The 21,890-nt window shown below is 43.2% G+C and overlaps 1 protein-coding gene across 1 annotated transcript; it reads left to right on the top strand.

Moving 5' to 3' along the window:
- Window positions 1-2,760: 2,760 nt before the first annotated feature.
- On the top strand, window positions 2,761-21,250 carry HAS2 (hyaluronan synthase 2). Its single transcript, XM_021546435.4, has 4 exons — window positions 2,761-3,329; window positions 11,163-11,789; window positions 16,287-16,388; window positions 18,369-21,250. The coding sequence occupies exons 2-4, from the start codon at window positions 11,163-11,165 to the stop codon at window positions 19,299-19,301; spliced, it is 1,662 nt and encodes a 553-aa protein (XP_021402110.1). The 5' UTR covers window positions 2,761-3,329; the 3' UTR covers window positions 19,302-21,250.
- The last annotated feature ends 640 nt before the right edge of the window (window positions 21,251-21,890 follow it).

Genomic DNA, 21,890 nt, shown 5'->3' with positions numbered 1-21,890 from the left:
GTGTGATCACACAACATGAGCTATGGCTGAGAAGGAAACAGCTACAGACATGAGAGACTCACCATTCCCATTAGGTCATTTTCTAAAGCAAAGTTTTGGTGTGATTTAAGTGCTGCTATTGCTGCACAGAGATTTGTGCCTCATCTACTGTCTCTTGATCCCTGTTCAAACCTAAAAAGAGCACGGGATTAAATCAGTGGGATACTGTGTATTTCCAGAGTAAGGTATATTCATCAGTAGAGGAGACATGCAACTATTAAAAGGTGGAATACAAAAAAATAAAAAAAATAAATAAAAAAGGTATTTCATTTATAACAAATGCTCACTTGAAAAAAAATTAATCTTTAACATTTTGGTATGAACCAAGCCAAGCAAACCCATCCTCCCCCTGAAACCGCATTTTAGAAATTATCCTAGACATGAAGTCCCCTGTTCAGAACATATCCCTGAATCACGACAAGGTCACCAAGTGCCCAAGGAACACAAACGAGGCTGGCAGCAACAGCTCCCCAAGGCACAGTGTTGAGAGCAGCCATGGATGGATGGACTAAGGACACCTGTGCTAATCCTCTTTTACCTCTGACAGTGCCACAGAAAGTCTGATGTGAGGAAATCACACCTTAGGACTCACACAGACATCAAGGACTTGGTTGTGTGTACAGCAGTAGCAGAGCTTGCTGAGCTAGCCTAGCCCCTTGCCTGGCTAAATGACATTCATCATTCATCAGGAACTGGAGTGATAGGGCAGAGAGCAATGGGTACAAATTGAAAGAAGGGAAATTTAGATTACATATTAGGAAGAAATGTTTCACTGTGAGGGTGGTGAGACACTGGAACAGGTTGCTCAGAGAAACTGGATGCCACAACTATGTCAGTGTTCAAAACCAGGCTGGAGGGGCTCTGAGCAAATTGGTCTAGTGAAAGGTGTTCTTGCCATGGTAGGGCAGGTTGGGACTAGATGATCTTTAAGGTCCATTCCTTAAAGAATGAACATTCATTCTGTGAATTCGTGTTATAAGCCTGGTTTACATCAGACAGTCGGCTATTAGGGTGGCTCCTGTGGAGAGGGGTATCAAGTAGCCCTCTTGACACCTTTCTGCCCTCTGCCCCTGTTTGCAGCAGATAGTGACATATGTCCCTCACTTGGTGACAGAGTTGTGCAGGGCTCTGCATCTAAAAGTTTTGTGACACAGATTTGGAGGCAGATAGAGTATGGGAATGGAGCTGCCATGGGAGGAGGGTCTGAGAGGGAATAATACCTGAAAGCCTTGATAGACTCTATGCTTGTTAAGTCATGCTGTACTTTCAAGGACACTCTAAACCATCAAAAGCCAGATTGTTGCCAAAGCAGTTGTTTTGCCTTCATTCAGCCCAAATGATTTTTTACTTTATTGCTGCTCCCTCTCCCCAAATAACTAATTTCTAACCTAGGACAGTTCTCCTGACAGAGGAAAAGGGACAGTGAGGAGGGGGGTGAAACAGTTGCTTCCCCTGGAAATACCAGGTTAAAACTGCCCACAAAACTCTGGCTTAAACTATTATCAGATTTGTTATTTGAGATAGATTGATTGTTCAAGGAGCTCGGCTTCAATGCACATCCTAAAGCCACTCCCCCCGTGGCTGAACACACCTGTAAATGTAACCACTTCCCCGAACTAGGTAGGCAAAAAATCTCCAGCCTAGGAAACTACGGACATTAAACCATTTATGGCACACGAGAAGCCCCCAGAGCGCTCTGGAGTTTTCCCACACCAGAAGGTGACGAGGGGCGATAACTCGGCGAAGACTCATCTCCGGATTTCCCAACGGCGTCTGGATACGGTTCCCTCTGTGGGCTCGACGCCCCGAAGCGGAGACCTCTGCGGTCCTTGAGCAAACAGCGGGGGAAGGGGAAGCCGATGCCGCCGTCCTCCCCCGCGGGTCCCCGGCGGGTCCCGGCGGCCGCGGCAGCGCCAGCGCGGCCCCGAGCCCGCGGCTCCGCCGCCTCAACAGCGCCACCCAGCGCCTCGGCGCGTCCCCGGCCCGGAGCGCCGCCGCGGCAGCGGAGCGAGGGAAAGCGCCGGCCAGCGGCAACGGGGCGCGCTGTGCGCCATCGACGGAATTAACACTGCTGATTTATAACGAAACACGGCCAGAAAAACACCCCCAAGCCAAAAGCAAACCAATCCAAAACTCCAAAACAAAGCCCACACCACAATTTTGCAGTTTTTAAATGGCCTAACATATTTCCCGGCTTGTTTTAACACAAGAGGCATGGGTATGAGTATCAGTGGGAGCTCCCTTGGCTATTTACTACAAGAAATCTTCCCGAGAGTGAACGGGTAAAGCAGGATTCAAAACTGTGAAGTTCATCCATTCATAGACCCAATTCCTTTATTAATAAAAACCAGCAGCAGCAAAAACTGTCCCAGCCGAATAGTGGCTGTGGGAGGGACGAATCCCAAGCCCAAGGATGTAGGGAGTGGGGAAGGTGGGGGGTTCCCCCAACTGCGGGGCATGAAGAGGAAACCAGTTGGTGGCAACATATGTGTATTGTATTTCTCTGAAAAAAATTTGCAACTTGGCTAATTAAATTCCTGGCGCTGAACTGGTCCTTGGCTGAGATCATGGCAATTGGGAGGGTTGGGTTTTTTTTCCTCCTTACAGGAGTTCCCTCCTTCTTCCCATCCTCCGCCTATTAAAACAAGTCAAGTCTCCCTTGTTAAAAGACCCCATAACGTGGAAGAGGCAGAAAAGCAGCAGCAGCAGCAGGAAAGAAAAAGACGTCTGGAAAATATTACCCGTTTGCTGCTGCTGCTGCTGAGAAACCTCATTGAAACAGTTACTCGGGCAGCAAGGTATCACCAAAGAGACTTTATCTGATGCTGATCTCTCAAACTTTCAGACGCTGCCTTGCAACTTCTCCAGGCTCCAGGCTAGCCGGGTTTGAAATAAGATCTTCAGCTTCGACCACGAGAAACTAACTCCTAATTTATTATTTCTAACTTTTTTTTAATTATTATTATTATTATTATTATCATTACTATTATTTGGAGGAAAAAAATCCCACAACTTTGAGCTATTAACTGAAGCAGAGAAAGACAAATACACGATAATTGTGAAAACACGTGGGAGAAAATGAGTAGGACTGAATAGCCTTACACGATTTTTTTTTTTATTATTTTCATTTTTAATTATTTTTTTACTTCTGAGCGTCTTATTAAGTCCCTGAAAAGTGCGATTTGTTCTTTTACCTCAAACTTGGAAGCTATTCAGCGGGAGCAACGGTACGTGAGACCACACAGTTGGCTGGAGCCCCTCTATGACCAAAGGACAGAAGGACAAACAAGGTAGGTGATTTATGATTATGCTTCTGTCAGCTCAAGAGCAGAAGACCCCCTCCTCCCATCCCCAGTATTCCAGGGAGGAGAGCTGGAATAGATCCCCAAAATCTGGGGCTGGGGAGGATCTTACCGGCTCCTACGCTACACCTATTTCAGCAATGAATAGAACCGCCGTGAGGATGGATGAATGAGGTTTTCAGCTTCAACCCCTCCTCCGTGTAATCCGTTTAAGACATTGCTGAGCTTCAAGATCTGGGGAAAAAAAAAACCCCAAACTCAAAAAGCCAAAAAAAAAAAAAAGAAAGAAAAAACCAACCGCCCCATAAACCCTGTGAAATTAGAATAAAATCGAGCACGGGCTGGGCAGCCGCTCCGCTGATGGCAGCGGTGAAGGCGAGCCCTGCTCGGAGCCCAGCCCGGCTTCCCTCCGGCCGCCCCTCGGCTTTGCCTGCGGGGCCGGGCGGGGCCGCGGGCGAGGGAGGCTGGGCTGAGGGACGGCGGCGGGCGGCGGCCCGGGGCTGGCGTCCCGCCCCGGCCCGCGCTGCCGAGCCGCCGGGCAGCGCGGGAGGGACGGCCGGGCCGGGCCGGGCCGGGCCGGGCAGGGCAGGGCAGGGCGGCTTCCCGCGGGAGGGCCGGGGGCTGCGGGCCGCCGGGCCCGCCCGGCCGAGGGAGGCCCGCCCGGGGCCGGGGGGCGCAGGCAGCGGCGGCTCCCGCGGGCGGGGCCCGTGACGCGGCCGCGCGGGGATCCCCGGCCCCGCCCGGTGACGCCGCCGCTCCGCCCCGCTGGCCGCGGCGCCGGGCCGGGCTTCCCCCGCTCCGTGTGCGGCCGCGGCCGCTGCGGGGCCCCTCGCGCCTCCTGCCCGGCTGCGGAGCCCCGTGTCCCCAGCAGCCCCGCTCGGCACCTCCTGGAGCGGCTCGTGTCTCTCAGCAGCCTCGCCACGCTCCATAGCGATGCTGGCAGAAGGAGGCATTGGCCCTTGGGAGAGAATTTACACCATTCCCTTGCCCCGAGAGGATCCCATTGTAGTGCAACACTCCTGATGGGCGTTGTCTTAATCTAGAGAAGACGGAGAGGGGATCTCATTAATATCTCAAATAAATAAGTATCTCAAAGGCGGTGCCAAGAAGATCGGTGCCAGACTTTTCGGTGGTGCCCAGTGATAGGACGAGGAGCAATGGCCTTAAACTAAAACACAAAAGTTTCACCTCAACAGGAGGAATAACTTCACGTTGAGGATGGCAGGGCACCAAACAGCGAGGTCGTGGAGTGTCCCTCTCTGGATATATTCCAAACCCACCTGGCCACATTCTTGTGTCACCTGCTCTAGGTGACCATACCAGGGCAGGAGGATTGGGCTCCACGATCTTCACAGGTCCCTTCTAACCCTAAGGGTTCTGTGATTCTGCTGGACTGCAGTGACCCCACATCTCTTAGGGCACAGCTGCTTCTCCATGGTTGGCTCAGCTTCATCGTCTTGCCCTGGGGATGATTTTTCTATTGGCACCCATGCGCTTTTTTGAAAGCACTCATTGTGTGTAACATAGGTGCCTCGAGGGTTCTTCTGAGGACTAGATAAGGGTAATAAATCTTTCTTACCCTGAATCCAAGCGTAGACAAACCTGGGTCAAAGTTTACCAGTAGAAAGAGCTGCTCCTTTGGATTCAGTGGAGTTTTCCAGGCAAGTTCACTGGGAAAAACTCAAGTCTTCATATTTGTGGCATGAAAGCACATTTGCTCTATTTTTTTGCTATTCAAGATTAGATAGAGCAGCAAAATATTCCTAACCAGCAACCAGAAAACATTTCTAAACTAGATTTTTGTTTAACCACAATCCAAAATATCTGAGTATAAATATTATTTACTTCTTGTTTTGTTTCTTGGAGCATTTGTTTGGCGATTTTTTTTTTTTTTGCTTTTCCTTTTCCTTTTCTTCTTTTTTGTTAATTTGACTAGTGTATTATTGTGTACCAGAGGGTCAAATCCAACCTGCAGCCATAGAACTCATTCTGCATTGGTTACTCAAGCCTGTAAGAGATTAAATTTGAGCAGTTTAGTGGGAAACATACACTGAACAAATAGGAGATTTTTGATTTGCTGATCAAAGCCTGTGCATACAGAGAATTTGTCATCATCAGTAATTTTGTTTACTTTTAATTTAACCTCAGAGTTAATTTTAGTCTTATGTGAGCCTTTTCCAGAAGATCAATAGCATAACAAAATCTGGAAGTTATGAATAGCCAAAAGTTCCAGATATAGTAATTGTGTTGTAATAAAGGTGTACAGATGGAGCATAACTTTTCACTTTCCTCTCTGCAGGCTGTAGAATAGAAGAGGGAGTCCAGACAGCTATCTTATGCTTGTGATTATTATCTACCTAGAATCATTTGTACTGCAATGATATATGATTTAATTTGCCACCAAAATAAGGCTAATAATGAATTTAATTATTGTCTGAGAAATTGTAAGCCTCAAACACCATGTACTCCCAGAGAGTGTGTATACAGGCCCAGATCCAGTTGTGCAGGCACTCACATGTGCACTCTGACACACTCGTGTCATTGAAGCAGCTGCTCTGTGGCAGCCAGTGCTATTATTCTCATTAGTAAGGAAGTGGGTATTAAGGCTTATAAAGATTATATTCTTCTTTTGGTTGTGTGCAAAACAGCCCTTGGTGGCTGTATGCACTTAAATCTGTGTGTGCTGACTTTTATGGTGCTCACCTCACTGGTCTCAGGCATCTTGCTGAGTTAGAGTTGCATGTTTGTTACAGACAAATTCCCACAGACTATACCTTCAAGTGAATATAGGCAAAGAAAATAGCAAGGGGTGTGTTGGTTTTTGTTGGAGTTTTTTGACTAAAACCAATTATATGGAACTAGAGATCAGGTGGATCTCATATAGCGCTAAAAAGAGTAACCTATGCCTTATGAAGGGTTTTGTAGATCTCCAAAAATTTCTTACATGATCATGATTCCCATTTTACAGGTGATGAAGCTGTGATAGAGAGAGCTGAATTCACTTATCTAAGATCACACAACATTCATGTTGTTGAATGACAACACTAGGAAGCAATTTCAAATTGTCAAGGCCCTGATCCACTCTTAGATTCCCTAATGTAAGAAATGAAGCGGTTAAGCATTGACATATCCAACAACCTTCATGAGGGAAGTTAATCTCTAAAATAAATTTGTAAAAAATATACTTGCATTTTGAGTGTCCCAGAAATAGCAGCTTTTTAGATAAAGATTTTTTTTTTGTCTCTACTACAGAACTGCAAGATAAATTATCCACTGATTTCCTTCTTCAGCAAAATATCTAAGTGCACACTTATCTTTAATGGCACACTTACATGCTCTGCTGAATTCAAAGCCTCAGCACTAAGGTTGAATAGATATTCAAGAATTCAGTTTCCATACAGGCATATAAAAATGTTTTCAAAGGTTTTCTGTGCTCAGCACTTCTGGTTTCCACAAAGGTTGCAGACAAGTCTGATCTGCAGATCTTATATGTGAGGTTGTTGATTTGTATTATTGATTTATTTTCAATGAGGAGGTGCTATTGAAACTGCTGCTACAAGTGTCTCCCCTTCAACAAAATTGCTTGAGTTTATATTGCATAGCAATAACTGGACACCCAAATTGGATTCCTCTTGAATGAAACTAATTGCAAGGTGTACCTCTGGAGGACACTTTTCAGGTTTTCAGTCCATTAGGTCCAACTATACTAGTTAAGAGTAAAACACAAAAATGTATGGAGGGTGGAGTTAAGGCCTTAGCACCAGGTGTTCCTCTTTGCATATCTGCTCATGTGGTATTGCAGTATTTGCTGATGTGACCACAGCCCTTGATGTCTAGAGAGAGGCACAGCTCTTTGTAACCTTTAAAAGTGAAGAGTACTGTAGTGGGTTGACCCTGGTTGGCTGCATGGTGCCCACCCAACTGATCTATCACTCTCCTCCTCACAGGATGTAGATGCAGAAATTAAGAGGACAAAACACCTGGTATGTTGAGATAAAGGCAACTTAATAAAGCAAAGGCTGTGCATGAAGCAAAGAAAAACAAAATATTTATCCTCTAATTCTCATCAGCAGATGATGTTCAGCCCCTTCCCAGGAAGTACGGCTTCAGTACTGAAAAACAAATGTCATAACAAATGCTTCCCCCTCCTCCTTTGAGCTTTTTTTATCTGAGGAGATGTCATATGGTATGGAGTATCCCTTTGGTCAGTTTGGATCAGCTGTCCTGGTTATGTTCCCTCCCAGGACTTTGGCCACCCATAGCATTGGTGTGGGAGAAAATGTTGGAGAGACATCCTGGACACTGTGAGAGCACTGCTCAGCAGTAGCCAAAACACTGCTGTGCTAGCAACAACTTCCCAGCTACCAATACAAAGCAGAGCACTTGGAGGGCTATGGGAAAAATAATTCCATCTCAGCCAGGCCAGTACAGGGACACCATGAGCACCTTTGTGATCAAACTTTTATCACTGCCTCCTGGATAGATAATTGGCTTTGCAACTTGTGGTTAGGGTTTTTCTAAGTGTCTTCAGATGTTTGGAATTAATATGTGCTAATTCTTTCAAACAACCTTCCAAATCATTACGTGTTAGGTGCAAACTTTCTGTGTCTCCCTCTCTTGCTTTTTAATCTTCTGAGGAAAAGCTACCCAGAATTACTATGTGGCAATGTTTGAGTGTTGCACATGAGAGGGAATTTCTGAAAGAGATAATATAGTGAGATGTATCCCATGTGTTATAAGCAAATATGACTTCAGTTTGACCTCCATCAGTTTGACCCCCATCATTGGTTCCATGTCCTGTATCAATGGATGCCAGGCACCACCTGATTGCTTCCTTTGTCTTCATAGCAGCTACACAACAGAGAGTGTACAACTGAACAGGCTGCAGATAATATTGGTATCCTCTGGCACCAGTTTTTCTGGATATCTATTTGCCCCTATTCAGTATTAGTAAGAAAATAAGCTTTTTCTTTCTCTTTGCCTCCTGACTTCATTAAGGGATGAACTATCTCCAGGCCCTGTTACTCTCAGAGATGTGTGAAAGCAGATTAATAGCCATGTGGATGAACTTTGCCACAGGATTTTGGAGGAAGAAAAATTGCTACTTTACCATGGAGGTCACCAGTATTCTTTGCTCAGTGAAGATGCCTCTAAGGATTTAGATGCCCAAATTGCAGTATAGAATGATTATATTTCACTGTGTCAGGCCAGGCTAGATAATCATAACAGCACTGTCTGATCTGAAAGTCTCTGGAGCAGCTGCTGCCTAGCCTCAGTATTAGTATTTGACTCAGCAGTTCGTTTTTGGTCCCAGACTTGTACAAGCATCATTTCCTTTTAACTTCTTGGCTTAATTCTTGGAGATGGGTGGAGAGCTTTTGGCTTCTTTGCCATTGTTTGGGCATGTTAAATTTGATAAAGATCATTTCTGCTGGGCAAGCTATCAATACCTCGTGTTAAATCTTGAGACTATTGAGCAACTTTTCCAGTTCTCCTGAGATTCAGTCAATTAAAAGACTATACATTAAACCCTCAATTGCACATACAAAGGGGAACGTTTCTTTGATGAAAGCCAAGAATTTAGATCAAAACACGGTTTATTTTCCTAATGTTGACAGAGAAAGGGAAAAAGAAAGGTTGTTTTATTAACACCAGAAATTAATTTCTTGATCTTAAAATACTGGATTTTTGCAATGGAGAGGGTCTGTGCTGTAATGACAAAGTCAGAGAATTTGGTTTTGTTTTTTTTTTTTTTTCCTTTGTGCAGAAGCACTTCATAGGTAGAGCAAAACAATAGCAAATTAATGTAAAAGATGCCTGCTACAATATATAGTCATTCAAATGTAGCCACTCCAGATCTTAATGTAAATCCTCTTTATTTCAGCCATATAATTCTTAATGTAAGCAGACTTTAGGACACCAAATAGGAAAGAAAAATACAAATGAGGCAAATACAAAGTATTTACCTTGATGTTTGTGACATTTTGCATGCTTGAGGGATTAGTAAACACACAGGGCTATTTTACTTCGAGGTAATCTAGAGGGGATCCATTACTTAATCTGTTTTGTAAAGCAAGTCTATTTTGGGCACTGAGTTTCAATTCACCTATAGTGGTGGTAAGCATAAGCTGTCTTTTATTAGGCATCTTTATGACCCCTGCTGTGAAAGATTTTCAGACAGGCCAGAACAGGGAGGGTCCCTTTTGCTGGTGGATGATTACAACACCTGTCAGAGCCCAGCCTTAAGTATTCAAGGAAGTCCTAGAGCTAGGGTCTGATTTCTTTAACAGTGCCTCCAAATATACATTTAAGAGACTTCCTCCTGTCTTGAAATTCAAGACCCTAAATAGCCAGTGGAAAAAGACAAAGTCTTTGTAACCTCAAACTTCATGCTTGCCTAATTTATTTTTATATTGTAAGTGATTCTGTGTTGCCTTTTTTGTTCCAAGCCTATAACTTTTCAGACATATATATAGTTGATGACAGCTGTGCTGCTGTGTCTTGGTAGTAATTTTTCAAGGAAGAGTTAAAAACATATATGATGTAAGGAAGTCCTATTCCTATTCCAACTTCAGTTTTGGCCAACAGATGGTGAAACAAACATGAGCAGCAGATGAGTGAGATGGTAACAGCAGGGAAAATATGAATAATAGAAGAAAACACAAATATTAAATCTATTACTCGGAGAGGACCTAATTCAGCAAAATATTCAAGCATAAGCTTTATTGACTTGCCACACTCTTGCTGGGTTAACCTGAAACAGACATCATCTGTTTTATGTCCTTCACATAAAATACATCTATTGGCAGAAAATGCTGTCATTAACTTCTTACAATTCTGAGAAAACTGTTGCATAAAATGGGTAATGTATTGTCAGAAAAGATATTTAGGTACCAATAGAGTCCTGCCTGGCTGTCTATACTGTTTATTTGTTTTGAGAATGCCAGAGCAGCCTCCATGCCAACCAGTTGCTCCATAGTTTGCCCAGAGTTTACATTAGAAGACTTTATAGCCAGGTAAGCTAAATATGTAGAAGTGGTCAGAATCAGCTGATGCCCTAGAGAATTTCTGAGTTCAGGGTGGAGTGTTGGCTCTGTTAAATTGATGCATATTTTTGCCACAGACTTAGTCTCAGTTAAGCTTTAGCCCCTATACACACATGCTTACTTGTGCATGTATCTATGTACACAACTATATGAATAATACATTTTTGCAGTGGTATTGAGAAGACCTTTTAAAGCAGATGTCTGATTATATAAATATAAATTATAAATATAGTCAGACATCTGTTTAAAAAATTATAAATACATTCAGGCATCTGTTTTAAGAATGTCTTTCCAATATTTTTGCAAACATAACTAAGCGACAGAAACAATTCAGGGTGGGATGCAGTCGTGACATGGATGGGGGATGAGGAGGGGCTGTCCAGACATTCAGCTGTTCTGCTCTCCTGTGACCATATGAAGAGAGTGGTGGCCCTAAAGCCCCTTCTCCAACCTCCTCAGAATAATATGACAGTGTCTTATGCAACTAGTCCAGGTTGCCAAAATAAGATCCTGAAACAGATAGCACCTTCTGTGAGGGCACTGTGAATAGCAGAAAGCATCTCTGCTGCATTACATCTGTCTGGATTGTACTTTACATGGAGGAAGTCCTGCAACAAGATGTTCAGTTGAACAAGGGGATGCAGTGATTCTGTGAGCTAGGACCTCAGGGTGTATCTGTTGATGCTGAGATTTGTGTTGCAGCCATGTGCACCTGTTATAATGTCTTGTATCAGCAAGTGGTGGCTCTGCTAATGGTTTCCTTACTTCTTTGCAGATGTATTGTGAGAGGTTTATATGCATCCTGAGAATACTTGGAACTACACTCTTCGGGGTGTCCCTCCTGCTGGGAATCACCGCTGCTTACATCGTGGGCTACCAGTTCATCCAAACAGACAACTACTACTTCTCCTTTGGACTCTATGGTGCTATCCTGGCATCACATCTCATCATCCAAAGCCTGTTTGCCTACCTAGAGCACAGGAAAATGAGACGGTCGCTAGAGACTCCAATCAAACTGAACAAAACAGTTGCCCTTTGTATTGCTGCCTATCAAGAAGATCCTGACTACTTAAGAAAATGTTTACTTTCTGTAAAAAGATTGACCTACCCTGGAATTAAAGTTGTTATGGTCATTGATGGGAACTCAGAAGATGACGTTTACATGATGGACATTTTCACTGAAATCATGGGTAGGGACAGTTGTGCCACTTATATCTGGAGTAATAACTTCCATGACAAAGGTCCGGGTGAGACAGAGGAGTCCCACAGAGAGAGCATGCAACATGTATCTCAGCTGGTCCTGTCCAACAAAAGTGTTTGCATCATGCAGAAATGGGGTGGAAAAAGAGAAGTAATGTACACAGCATTCAAAGCACTGGGGAGAAGTGTGGATTATGTACAGGTAGGTATTAGAGCACCAGGTCAGTGCCAATTCAAACACACTTTGAAAGAAAGCAGCTTTTGTATATTTTGTGCAGCATGTTAGAGGCCATCCTAGTCCCTGATGAACACAGTGCTCCTTTCAGTCTGTTTGGAAACAGCTTGACCGTTAAAAGGGTATTTTGCTACCTTTTAAAATGGCCAGTCTATCTGTGACTGTTTAAAATCTGTGCACCAGCTGCTGGAGAAATCTGAAATCCTTCCCCTGCCTTCAGTACTGTCCCCTCATCCAAATGGTTTTACTGCAGACAAAGCCAGTGACTTCCTGAAAGTCCCATCTCTGCTCCTGTAGGTGAAGGTCTTGAGTAAGCCTTTATTTTGTGAGTTGTTAGTAGCCCCATATACGAGCAGACAGACAGGTATTTGGTCTCACTAGGGAATATCTTGGAGAAGTGCTGAAGTCTGTAAAAAATTTGAGGATATATTTTAAAGGCTTTGAAGGCTATGTGGAGTATTCAATAAAAGGGTCAATGTGATGTGTAGATTTGAAAGAAAATTTCTTCAGCTAAAGCCTGAAAGAGCTTTTGCTTCATCACTTACAGCTGCATTACCTCACTCACTGCAACTTGGCCTTTAAGGCCATTATGACACACTACTCACTTAAAAATGAATTAGGCTGGGTCCTCTCTCCCTGTTTCCAAAGCAGCAGAGGCACATTTTTTCCAGCTGCCTTGGATCCCCTGAAAGATTCTTTATGTTTTTGCCTTACTTACATGGAAGCATTCCTTGCTCCTGCAAACAGCCCTGCTGACTGTGGGAAAGGGAAGGGAAAGCAGGTGGGATCAGATACTCTGGCTGGACACTGAAGACCCTTCCTTAGAAATCTAGGCCAAGAAGGCTCATTTGACTCGTCCCACTGAATAGGAGATGATTTTCCCAATGAACCACACTCAGTTCTTCCCAGCTTCTCCCACACTCAGAGCAGCCAGCAGTGCAGCTCCCCGCGAGGTGCTCTCTGCTGGCTCAGGGCTGCTGCATGGCTGAGCCACATGTGTTTCTGGGGCCTGTGGCCAGCCTTGTGTGGGTGTGTGTGCATGCTCTGCACAGCACAGCATCCACGTGCAGTGTCCTAGGGACGTGGAGAGGCTGCCAGTAGCTGGGCTGAGAGCAGCAAGTCTCCCTTCAGTGTACAGGAGGGGCAGAAACTGAAGAGTGCCAGGAACCGCTCTGTAATTGGAGCTAGGAGAGTAAAGCCAAGATTTCAAACCCATCCTCTACCACTTCCCAAACTGAAACTGATTTATTCTTTCAAAACAATGGGCTTAAGCTCCCCATTGTCTGCGCTTTGGTTTTGTGCTGTGAGGAACTATGATGGGATAAAAATGCTGATTTTCTTTATTAGCATGGGTTTATAATCACACAGACAGACATACCAGATTGCAGAGAGAGAAGACAGAGAGGAAACAGATTCATTGCAAGTTTCCTCCCTCAGTTCAGTTCTTGTATTTTTCAGGGAACCTGGAAAAAGTGTTTCTATTTCAACAGTCATAGCATAAATTCAGAAAATAGAAGGGACATTTCTGTTTAGTTAACACTCCAGACCTGGCTCAGAAGTTCTAATGAATTTGTCAGAGACTATAGTGCTGCTGTGAGCACAGTCTGCAGTAGTATGTGATGCCACAGTCACATCTATAGTCACATCTGAAGTAGAAATTCAGCCCCTTGGTGGCCCTGGCTACTGCAGAGTCATAAAAAAAATGCAGCTAAAATGTGTCTCTGTTTTATGATTGAATAAAGGTTGAGATATTTCAAATGGTCCTTTGGGGAGACCCAGGATAAATTACTTTAAACAAGCCCAATATTTCAAGGGCTAAGCAGTCTGCATCAACGATGAAGCATTTTTAAAAGTGGCCAGTCAGCACCACTGCCCAGCTTCAAAACTGTAGGCCTTACAGTTCTTAGAAAACACCCTGGAATTATGAACAGGCAATCCTAAACAGTCAGACCAGTGCAGATAACAAGCTGTTACTCAGTAGTGGTGTCTCATTAAGTACTGAAAACTACTGTGTAGGCTTGTTTCCATCCTAGAAGAGTTTATGAGTGTGCAAGTAATCAGGTAGAGGAGTTAAACTGGCAGGTATTATCAGTGCAGAGTTGTGAGGTAACCAGGGTGCAATTCATCTTGGCTTGATGGAGATGCCTGTGTGGACAGTCCAGTGCAGCTCAGAGCAGCTTGGATAAACTCTCACTGCCTATAGCAAGTAAAAGAACAGCTCCCTTAAGGTCAGTGTTCCTTTCATGTAACTGTGACCCAAAGCAGTGATGTTTGGGTCACTTGGCCCTTCTGTGCAAAGATGGCAAATTTTCTCTTGGGCTGTCCTGGGCGCACCCTGGCTAGGCAGGTATCGGTGTTTATTTGGGCTTCTAAGTGTCCGTGTTTCTCTGGGTGTGTCCTATGTTCACCTGCAAAAACCTCATCCAGATGGAAAATAATGCTTGTTAGATTTGTCCCAGAAACCCAGACATATCTACTTGTGCTGGCATGCCCAGGGCATGTGATGGTGTTTTGTTAAAAAAATCCAGTGTTTTCAGGATTCCTCATCTGTAATATATTAGTGATGTGCCTCATGGGCAGGCCTTTCTACCGTAGGTAAATACATCTGATGGTGTGAGAGCTGCTCAAGTGACAGGTGCTGGAGGGAAAGCAGAGGGGCTGGGAGGCAGCTGATTCCAGCCCACCACTCATGGTCAAAAGAAATGACATGCCTGTCACTGCCTGAGCACCCTGGGAATTCAGCAAACTACAGATTCCCTGTGCAAAACACTCAGCAACAGGTTTGTCCAGGAAGACCCAGGTAAAAGTATAGGCAGTGTTTTCCCTCTTCAGTAGAATTGTTTTTCCCCCTTTCTATCACCCAGTGCTGCCTCTGATGACAGTTTTCCACTAAAGCTGGAGTCAGACCTTGGCCAGGTTACAAAGATGCTGTGGGATGAGGCCATTGAGGAGGGGAGATGGATGCATCAAGTTAGTGGGAGCTGGAGATGCTTGTGGCTTTTCTCCTGATGAAGATATAAGAACTTTCATCACCTTTCTCCTCTTGGCCCCCTCTCAGTGAGCACAGAGGGGAGATGTTGGCAGAGTCCCAGCTGCATCCAGCTATGCAGTCCAGCTATCCTGGGTAACCTCTCCTCTTGATTCTGGTCCAGAGCAGAGACCCAGGGCTGCTCTCCCACTTCATAGAGCAGATGTACAGATTACCTCTCACCTGGAGTGAGAGGGCTTAGGTTGAATTAAAAGTTTGCATGAAAGGACACCAAAATTAAGATACCCATTACAAACTCCCAGCAGAATCTGTCTTAATGTGCTGTTTATGCAGAGCTACTGCCTTGCTCCCACTGACTCCCTCTGAAGTCAGAGGAATGCAATGTAGGGACAAACTGGAGGCAGTATGAGAATTTGTAGGGTGGGATTCAGCCAGTCAGAGAGGTGTTTCTGGGACAGTCTCTGCTCCAGTTCCTGGGTGTCTGTGAAATGAGTTCACACACGATGTGGCCAGTTCTTTCAGCTGCAGCAACTGCAACAAGGAGACACCCTCTTGTTTTAAACAGACTGCAGCCCAAGTCATTCTCCTCAGAGCGAATGAAAGCAATGCCAGCTGTTTCACAGACTAGCCAGCCTGTCTGAGCCCTCCTCCTACTCTCCAGGGGAAAGCCAATTTCCTAATGTACACAGTGTTTTAGTTGACTAGGAGTGTTTGTGTAGCTGAAATGCCTTGTGTGTCATTTACTTCTGCCTTGCTCTTTTGGAGTACTGAACTCCAGGACTCATGCCTTCTGGCCTTACATACTTTTTTATAAGAATGCCAGAGAAAAATAGCAAATAATTTCTCTTCATCAAATGTCAAATCCCTGCACTACTAATAACACATCATGCATCTAAAATTAAAAATGAGTTTGTTCTGAAATACAAGATACATATTTTACATGAATTGCTAAACTCTTCTGTGAGTGAAAGAATGATTAGGTTTCTTCCCAGACTCCTACTTGACTTTTTTTCTTTTTAATAACAAGTGTCTGGGATTTAACTCCTCACTCTTTCCCTCATATGGCAGTGGGAAACATTTGTTTGGGGTGCTCCAACCGTGCAGCTGATGCAGGGAAATTTTATGTCAGAGCACAACAGGAATCTGCTGCACACCCACAAACACCGTCTTATTCTGCAGTGCCCCATATCTTATTCAAAGAAGCCAGCCCAGTGTGCCAGTAAAATAAATGGAGCTGATACAGAGGATTGTTTGTGTGCACAGCCTTAACAAGCTCTGTGTTTTGTGCAACACTATGCCTTGCTGCCTGGTACAAGTGACCTTTAACAGAAATATCAGTGCAGACTTCAAAGTCAGATTTAATTGCGTTCAGGAGAATATGCATTTAGAGTCACTATAATCACTTGCATGATTTTTATTTTCTTCTGTAGTGTACTCCTTAACCCATTTTTGTTCTTTTTTTTTCTTACTTGTAGGTCTGTGATTCAGATACAATGCTTGATCCAGCCTCATCAGTGGAGATGGTAAAAGTTTTAGAAGAAGATCCAATGGTTGGAGGAGTTGGAGGTGATGTCCAGGTGAGTACAACATTTTCAGATTAACAGAGGTTAACTATTTGCATTGCAACAGATTTCTCAACCTGAAATAGCATTAAATATAATTTATGTGTATATACTATATGCATATATATAATATGTGATGCCATTATAGATGCTCTTACCTTAACCTTTTTGTCCATTGAATGGAAACTCTTCTTGGACATGAGCACTATATGGTTTTAACTTCCATAGCAAGCAAACAAATAATATTCTGCCCCCTATATGTGAAAAGGGGGCCACTGGCATTGTCAGGATTGTTGTGGCATCTTTGAGTCTCTGGGTATAGCTGCATGCTCAAGGTGCCAAAGAAAAGCTATAAGGGAGCAGGAAACTGAGAACAAGTCTCCCAAAGCCATGTCCAACAACCCCAAGCACTTCAATTTTATTACTACTGGCAGCCAAGATTGTTAGAAATAAAAAGGAAATTTGAAACACTGTGCACTCTGTGTATTGCTGGCCTTCCCATCTCTGTCAGGCAGGGCAATAGAAAACTTCCAAGTCAGACCAGTTCCATGTGTGTTAGGATTTTCAGAATTATAGAGTTTGGCTGATTACTACTGCAAAAAGCTCTTGTTACCTTTTGATACAACTCCTTCTGCTGCAATTTATAAAGAGAAATGTATATGAATATTTGAGTTAGCCTTATGATCTGTCCTCTGTACTCAGTTGGGCTTTCTATGGGAGATAGAGGAGAAAGAGCTATGTAAATGAGCAAGAATTAGCTAATGAACGCCCAAGTAGTCAGAAGTATTTCAGGCATGTGGCTTTTAACTACAGAAATTAGGATTCCCACAGAAACCTGAATACCTTTGGAGCTCCAGACTGACCACAAACCAGGTGACACAGCCTATGCAGGTGAAATTCTAGGCATGTGTGAATACAAGTGAAGGGAGGCAGAACACGTTCAGCTGTGACAGTGAAGGTTCATAAGTACCTGCATTGGGAAGGACGTATGTCCTCTGTGAGGAAAGGTGACAAAATGAAGGCTTTGGGCTTTTTTTCCCCCCAGTTCATTTTCCAGCATACACCAAATACATTTGAGCCAGGCTTGAGCCTATCCTTAAGCCCTGCTACTTCTAATATGTTCTGGAATTAAAACTGACAGAAATTAGGACCATCAGAGCAAAAGACTATTTTTTTCTAGTTGTGGGGCAATGCTTTATAGTTGGAAGGCCAAAGATCCACACACTTCCTTGTCATATCCTCTGGCACAAGGTGTGTGTTGAGAACCTGGATGTGAATTCACATATTTGTGCATCTGCATCTGCTGAGTGTTCAGACTGGATGTGCAGTTGGGTTGTGCAGAAGGGAAAGACTGACACATTTATGTGGGCCTGAAGAAAGCTCTACTGGAGTATCGCCATATGTCTTGGACAAGGTAACAGGCTAGTACTGCCAGAACAGGTTGCTCCCTCAGAGGAATGCTACATATGGGGACACAGTTCAGAGTTAAACCTCTAAGGCCAGACTTGTGATACCAAAATGTAGGGCAAAGACCACGTGCTCTGGTTTTCTCATGCTCCAGCATAGTTTTGGGAGGGCTGGCAGGAGTCTTGTAAGTCCCAAAGATGTGTAAGGGCAGGAAAGCAGCAGGAGGCCATGAACTCACCGCCTCCTCTTGGTAAAATCTAAATCCAGCAGGTCTTTAACTGGGGGCAAAAGGGAAGGAAAAATGAGACAGAAAAGAAGGGAATTTCATGGTAGAGAACAGGAAAGGTTGCAAGGAAAAAAAGAACTTCTCGGTGAAACAGACAGAAAGTTTCATCTCACCCTTCCTGTCAATGTCCTGGCTGAAATGTTTGCATAGCTTCTGGGTTTGCCTTGAGCTGAACACAGGAGTGAGGCTCCCACCACATTTCATCTAATGGTGCTCTAGTCTCAGCAAATTCCTTATTGATCCAATGTGCACATTTTCTGGTTTAAGAGCTCATCTAAAAGGAGTTTTTTTTTTTTTTTCAGATTTTGAACAAATATGATTCCTGGATCTCCTTTCTGAGCAGTGTGAGATACTGGATGGCATTTAACATCGAAAGAGCCTGTCAATCCTACTTTGGCTGTGTACAGTGCATCAGTGGACCTCTGGGAATGTACAGAAACTCTTTACTCCATGAATTTGTGGAAGATTGGTACAATCAAGAGTTTATGGGCTCCCAGTGCAGCTTCGGAGATGACAGGCATCTAACTAACAGAGTGCTAAGTCTGGGCTATGCAACAAAATACACAGCTAGATCCAAGTGCCTTACGGAAACACCGATAGAGTATCTCAGGTGGCTGAATCAGCAGACCCGCTGGAGTAAATCCTACTTTAGAGAGTGGCTTTATAATGCCATGTGGTTCCACAAGCACCATTTGTGGATGACCTACGAAGCGGTAATCACTGGATTCTTTCCTTTCTTCCTTATTGCCACAGTCATTCAGCTCTTCTACAGGGGAAAAATCTGGAACATTCTCCTCTTCCTGTTGACAGTTCAGTTAGTTGGCCTGATAAAGTCTTCCTTTGCCAGCTTCCTTAGAGGCAACATTGTCATGGTTTTCATGTCACTCTACTCAGTGTTGTACATGTCAAGTTTACTGCCAGCAAAGATGTTTGCAATTGCCACGATAAACAAAGCAGGGTGGGGCACGTCAGGAAGGAAAACCATTGTAGTTAATTTTATAGGACTCATTCCAGTCTCCATTTGGTTTACAATCCTCCTAGGTGGCGTAATTTTCACTATTTACAAGGAATCAAAAAAGCCATTTTCTGAGTCAAAACAGACAGTTCTCATCATTGGCACAATACTCTATGCATGTTACTGGGTTTTGCTTTTGACTTTGTACATGGTTCTAATCAACAAATGTGGCAGGCGGAAGAAAGAGCAACAACACTACGACATGGTGCTAGACGTATGATGTTTCCGTGGGAAGTTACCCAGAGTTGTAAAGCGACCCAACGACCTTGTAGTATCTGTGGCATCAGACATATGTTGCCAAGGGAAATGGATCACTGCTGCTGGGAATAGGACACTTATATTCCTCTGGGTTCATTTTCATCCTGCCAAAGTAAGGAAAATAAAAACGAAAAAAAAAAAAAGAAAAAAAATTTTTTTGTTTTCAAGGGGGGAAGGACACAAACCACACAGTTACGACCTGTTCACAAGAAAAGGGGAGAACTTCTGTGTTTATGCACTTTTTTCTAATGTGCATATGCCTGACAGTGTTACGTTCTATATACCTCACTGGTCATGCTTATGTGTGTGGACAGAAAGAAAGGGAGTTTGGAGAATCAAGAAAAGGACTGTACAACCCCTTGCAACCTAATTTATGAACTTCTCTTTTTTATAGTTCTGTTTATAGGAAGGGTCTTTTGTTTTAGGCTGCCAAATGTAATGCCAAAGGTAAATTTTAAGAGGCCATTGGCTGAGCTGTATTTTTATATTATTGTATTATTTGTGTGTGTGTATTTTTAAGCCAACTTTTTTTTAAATCACATATTTTATATTTTACTATCTGCCAAAAAAAAAGCTGCCTCCCCAACATTTTGTTCTTTAGCCTTTTTCAATATATTTGGGGACAAAAAAAATCATACATTCTCCCCCCAAATTTCTGCTGAAATGATATTGTTCAAACAGAAAGAATAAAAAGTATCTCTGCATTTTTGCAACTAATGAATGGTTATTTCTGTGAAAAAGCATTTAAATGTGCTCTTTTAAGACATTTGTTAGGAAAGGCCCAAAATGTTCAGGTTTTGCATACAAACAAAGTTGTGCATCAAAAAAGGCCAAAGGGGTAGATACGTGCAATTTGGGGTTTTTGTTTTGATAACATTGTACAAAGGAAATCTACTTCTCTGCTGAGAATTAATATCCCTGGCATGCACAATAAATCATAAAGCAAGGCAGGCCTCCACACCACTGGAAAAGACATTGCTATGGAAAGCATCCCACTGATTTTATATGTGACCTCAGCAGTCAAAAACATATGACTTGGAAAAATCTTGGGCACATGAAGTTGATATTGAATTCACTGATGGTCCTACTTGTTCATAATCTGCTAGTACCAAGCAAATAGTTCAGGTTTCTATTAAAATTAAAAAAAAAAATGGAAGGAAAAACTTATCAACCCTTTCAAAATGTGTGTGTTGTACTATAAAACTTCCGCAGAGTCCTTCATACAGTTTACAGAAAATAAACACATACCTTCTCTGACATCCGGTGTAATACAGACCCCAGTACCGAGCCAAATAATTTGGTTTTGGCTATAGCATATCTACCAGAAAAGAAGTCAATTTTTTTATCAGAAAACATCAAGCCTTAGCAAATGCATCACTTCCTTGGTGCCTAATAATCAGTCTTGGACATTTATTTTGGACCATAGTTTTGAGAAATAATATTCAGGACTAAATTCTGCAGTCCTTCACCAGCCAAAGGAATGTGGCATTGAGCCCTAATATACTTTATAAAGAGCAACAGAAAGACCAGCAGCCCTTTTTAGATTCTGGTATTTAAAGCACTGTGGTAAAGCAGAAATCAGCATATGATGCTTAAAGAACTTAGAAGCATTTTCAGCTTCTCTTTTTTTATGCAGACATGAATAGATTCTGCTGTAGAATGATCTGCACACACACTACCTTATTGTCTGATTATCTTGAGGTACATGATTGCTTGAAAGTCATACTAATATTATGTTAATGATTGGAGAGTTGATTCATGTTGATTACAAAATAGAACAGTATTAAAAAAAAAAAGCAAGAGGAACAGTAAAAATCAAAAAACTTGACTATGCCTTTTAACTATTTATGATGTAAGTTAAAGCTTGGGTTAACATTCAAATGTCAAATAAATCTTCTCATTCTATAAAAAGATTGAATTAATTGCCTGTATTTATTCTAGCAATTATTCAATGTATTTCCAATATAGGTTGTATAGTATAATTGTTACTTTCATAAATAAAATATTTTTGATAAGATTGTGACTAATTAATGGTATTTCTCACCAGCACTTTTACTTTGAAGCCATAAATCTGTACAGTTTGAAGGCTGTGGTTCTGATAGCACCAGCCTGATTTCCAAGTGGGAATTTGCCATGGAGCACCTGTGGAGCGCAGTGCGTGCCTGAGGTGGCTGGGGCTGGTCCCTGCTCTGAGAGGCAGCACAGGGCATAGGCTGCACTCAGAGTCTCTGCCAGCAGCTGCTAGATCAATTCAGTCAAAACACTTCCTTCCCTTTTTCCTCAGTTTCCTGATTTACAAAACAGGAATAGCAATCCAGCTTCCTTTTGAGAAGCACTTTTAAGTTTGGTACATTACATAGGAGCTGATGTTTTCCAGCCCTCCTGTCCACTGGAAATTACCACCCTCCATAGCTTGGGAAGCAGAGAACAGGTCTGTGGCTTTCTCCTGCTCATCATTAGTGCTGTTTATCAAGCCCCCTTTGCCCTGGTACAACTGAAGTGCAGCTGTATATTTTGTCACTGAAGGTTATGGGCAGCAGCCACTGCTGCA

Source organism: Lonchura striata, chromosome 2 (genome assembly GCF_050655825.1).
Source record: "Lonchura striata isolate lonStrDom1 chromosome 2, ASM5065582v1, whole genome shotgun sequence".
NCBI classification, from domain to species: domain Eukaryota; kingdom Metazoa; phylum Chordata; class Aves; order Passeriformes; family Estrildidae; genus Lonchura; species Lonchura striata.
This window is presented reverse-complemented; position numbering and strand designations above follow the sequence as displayed.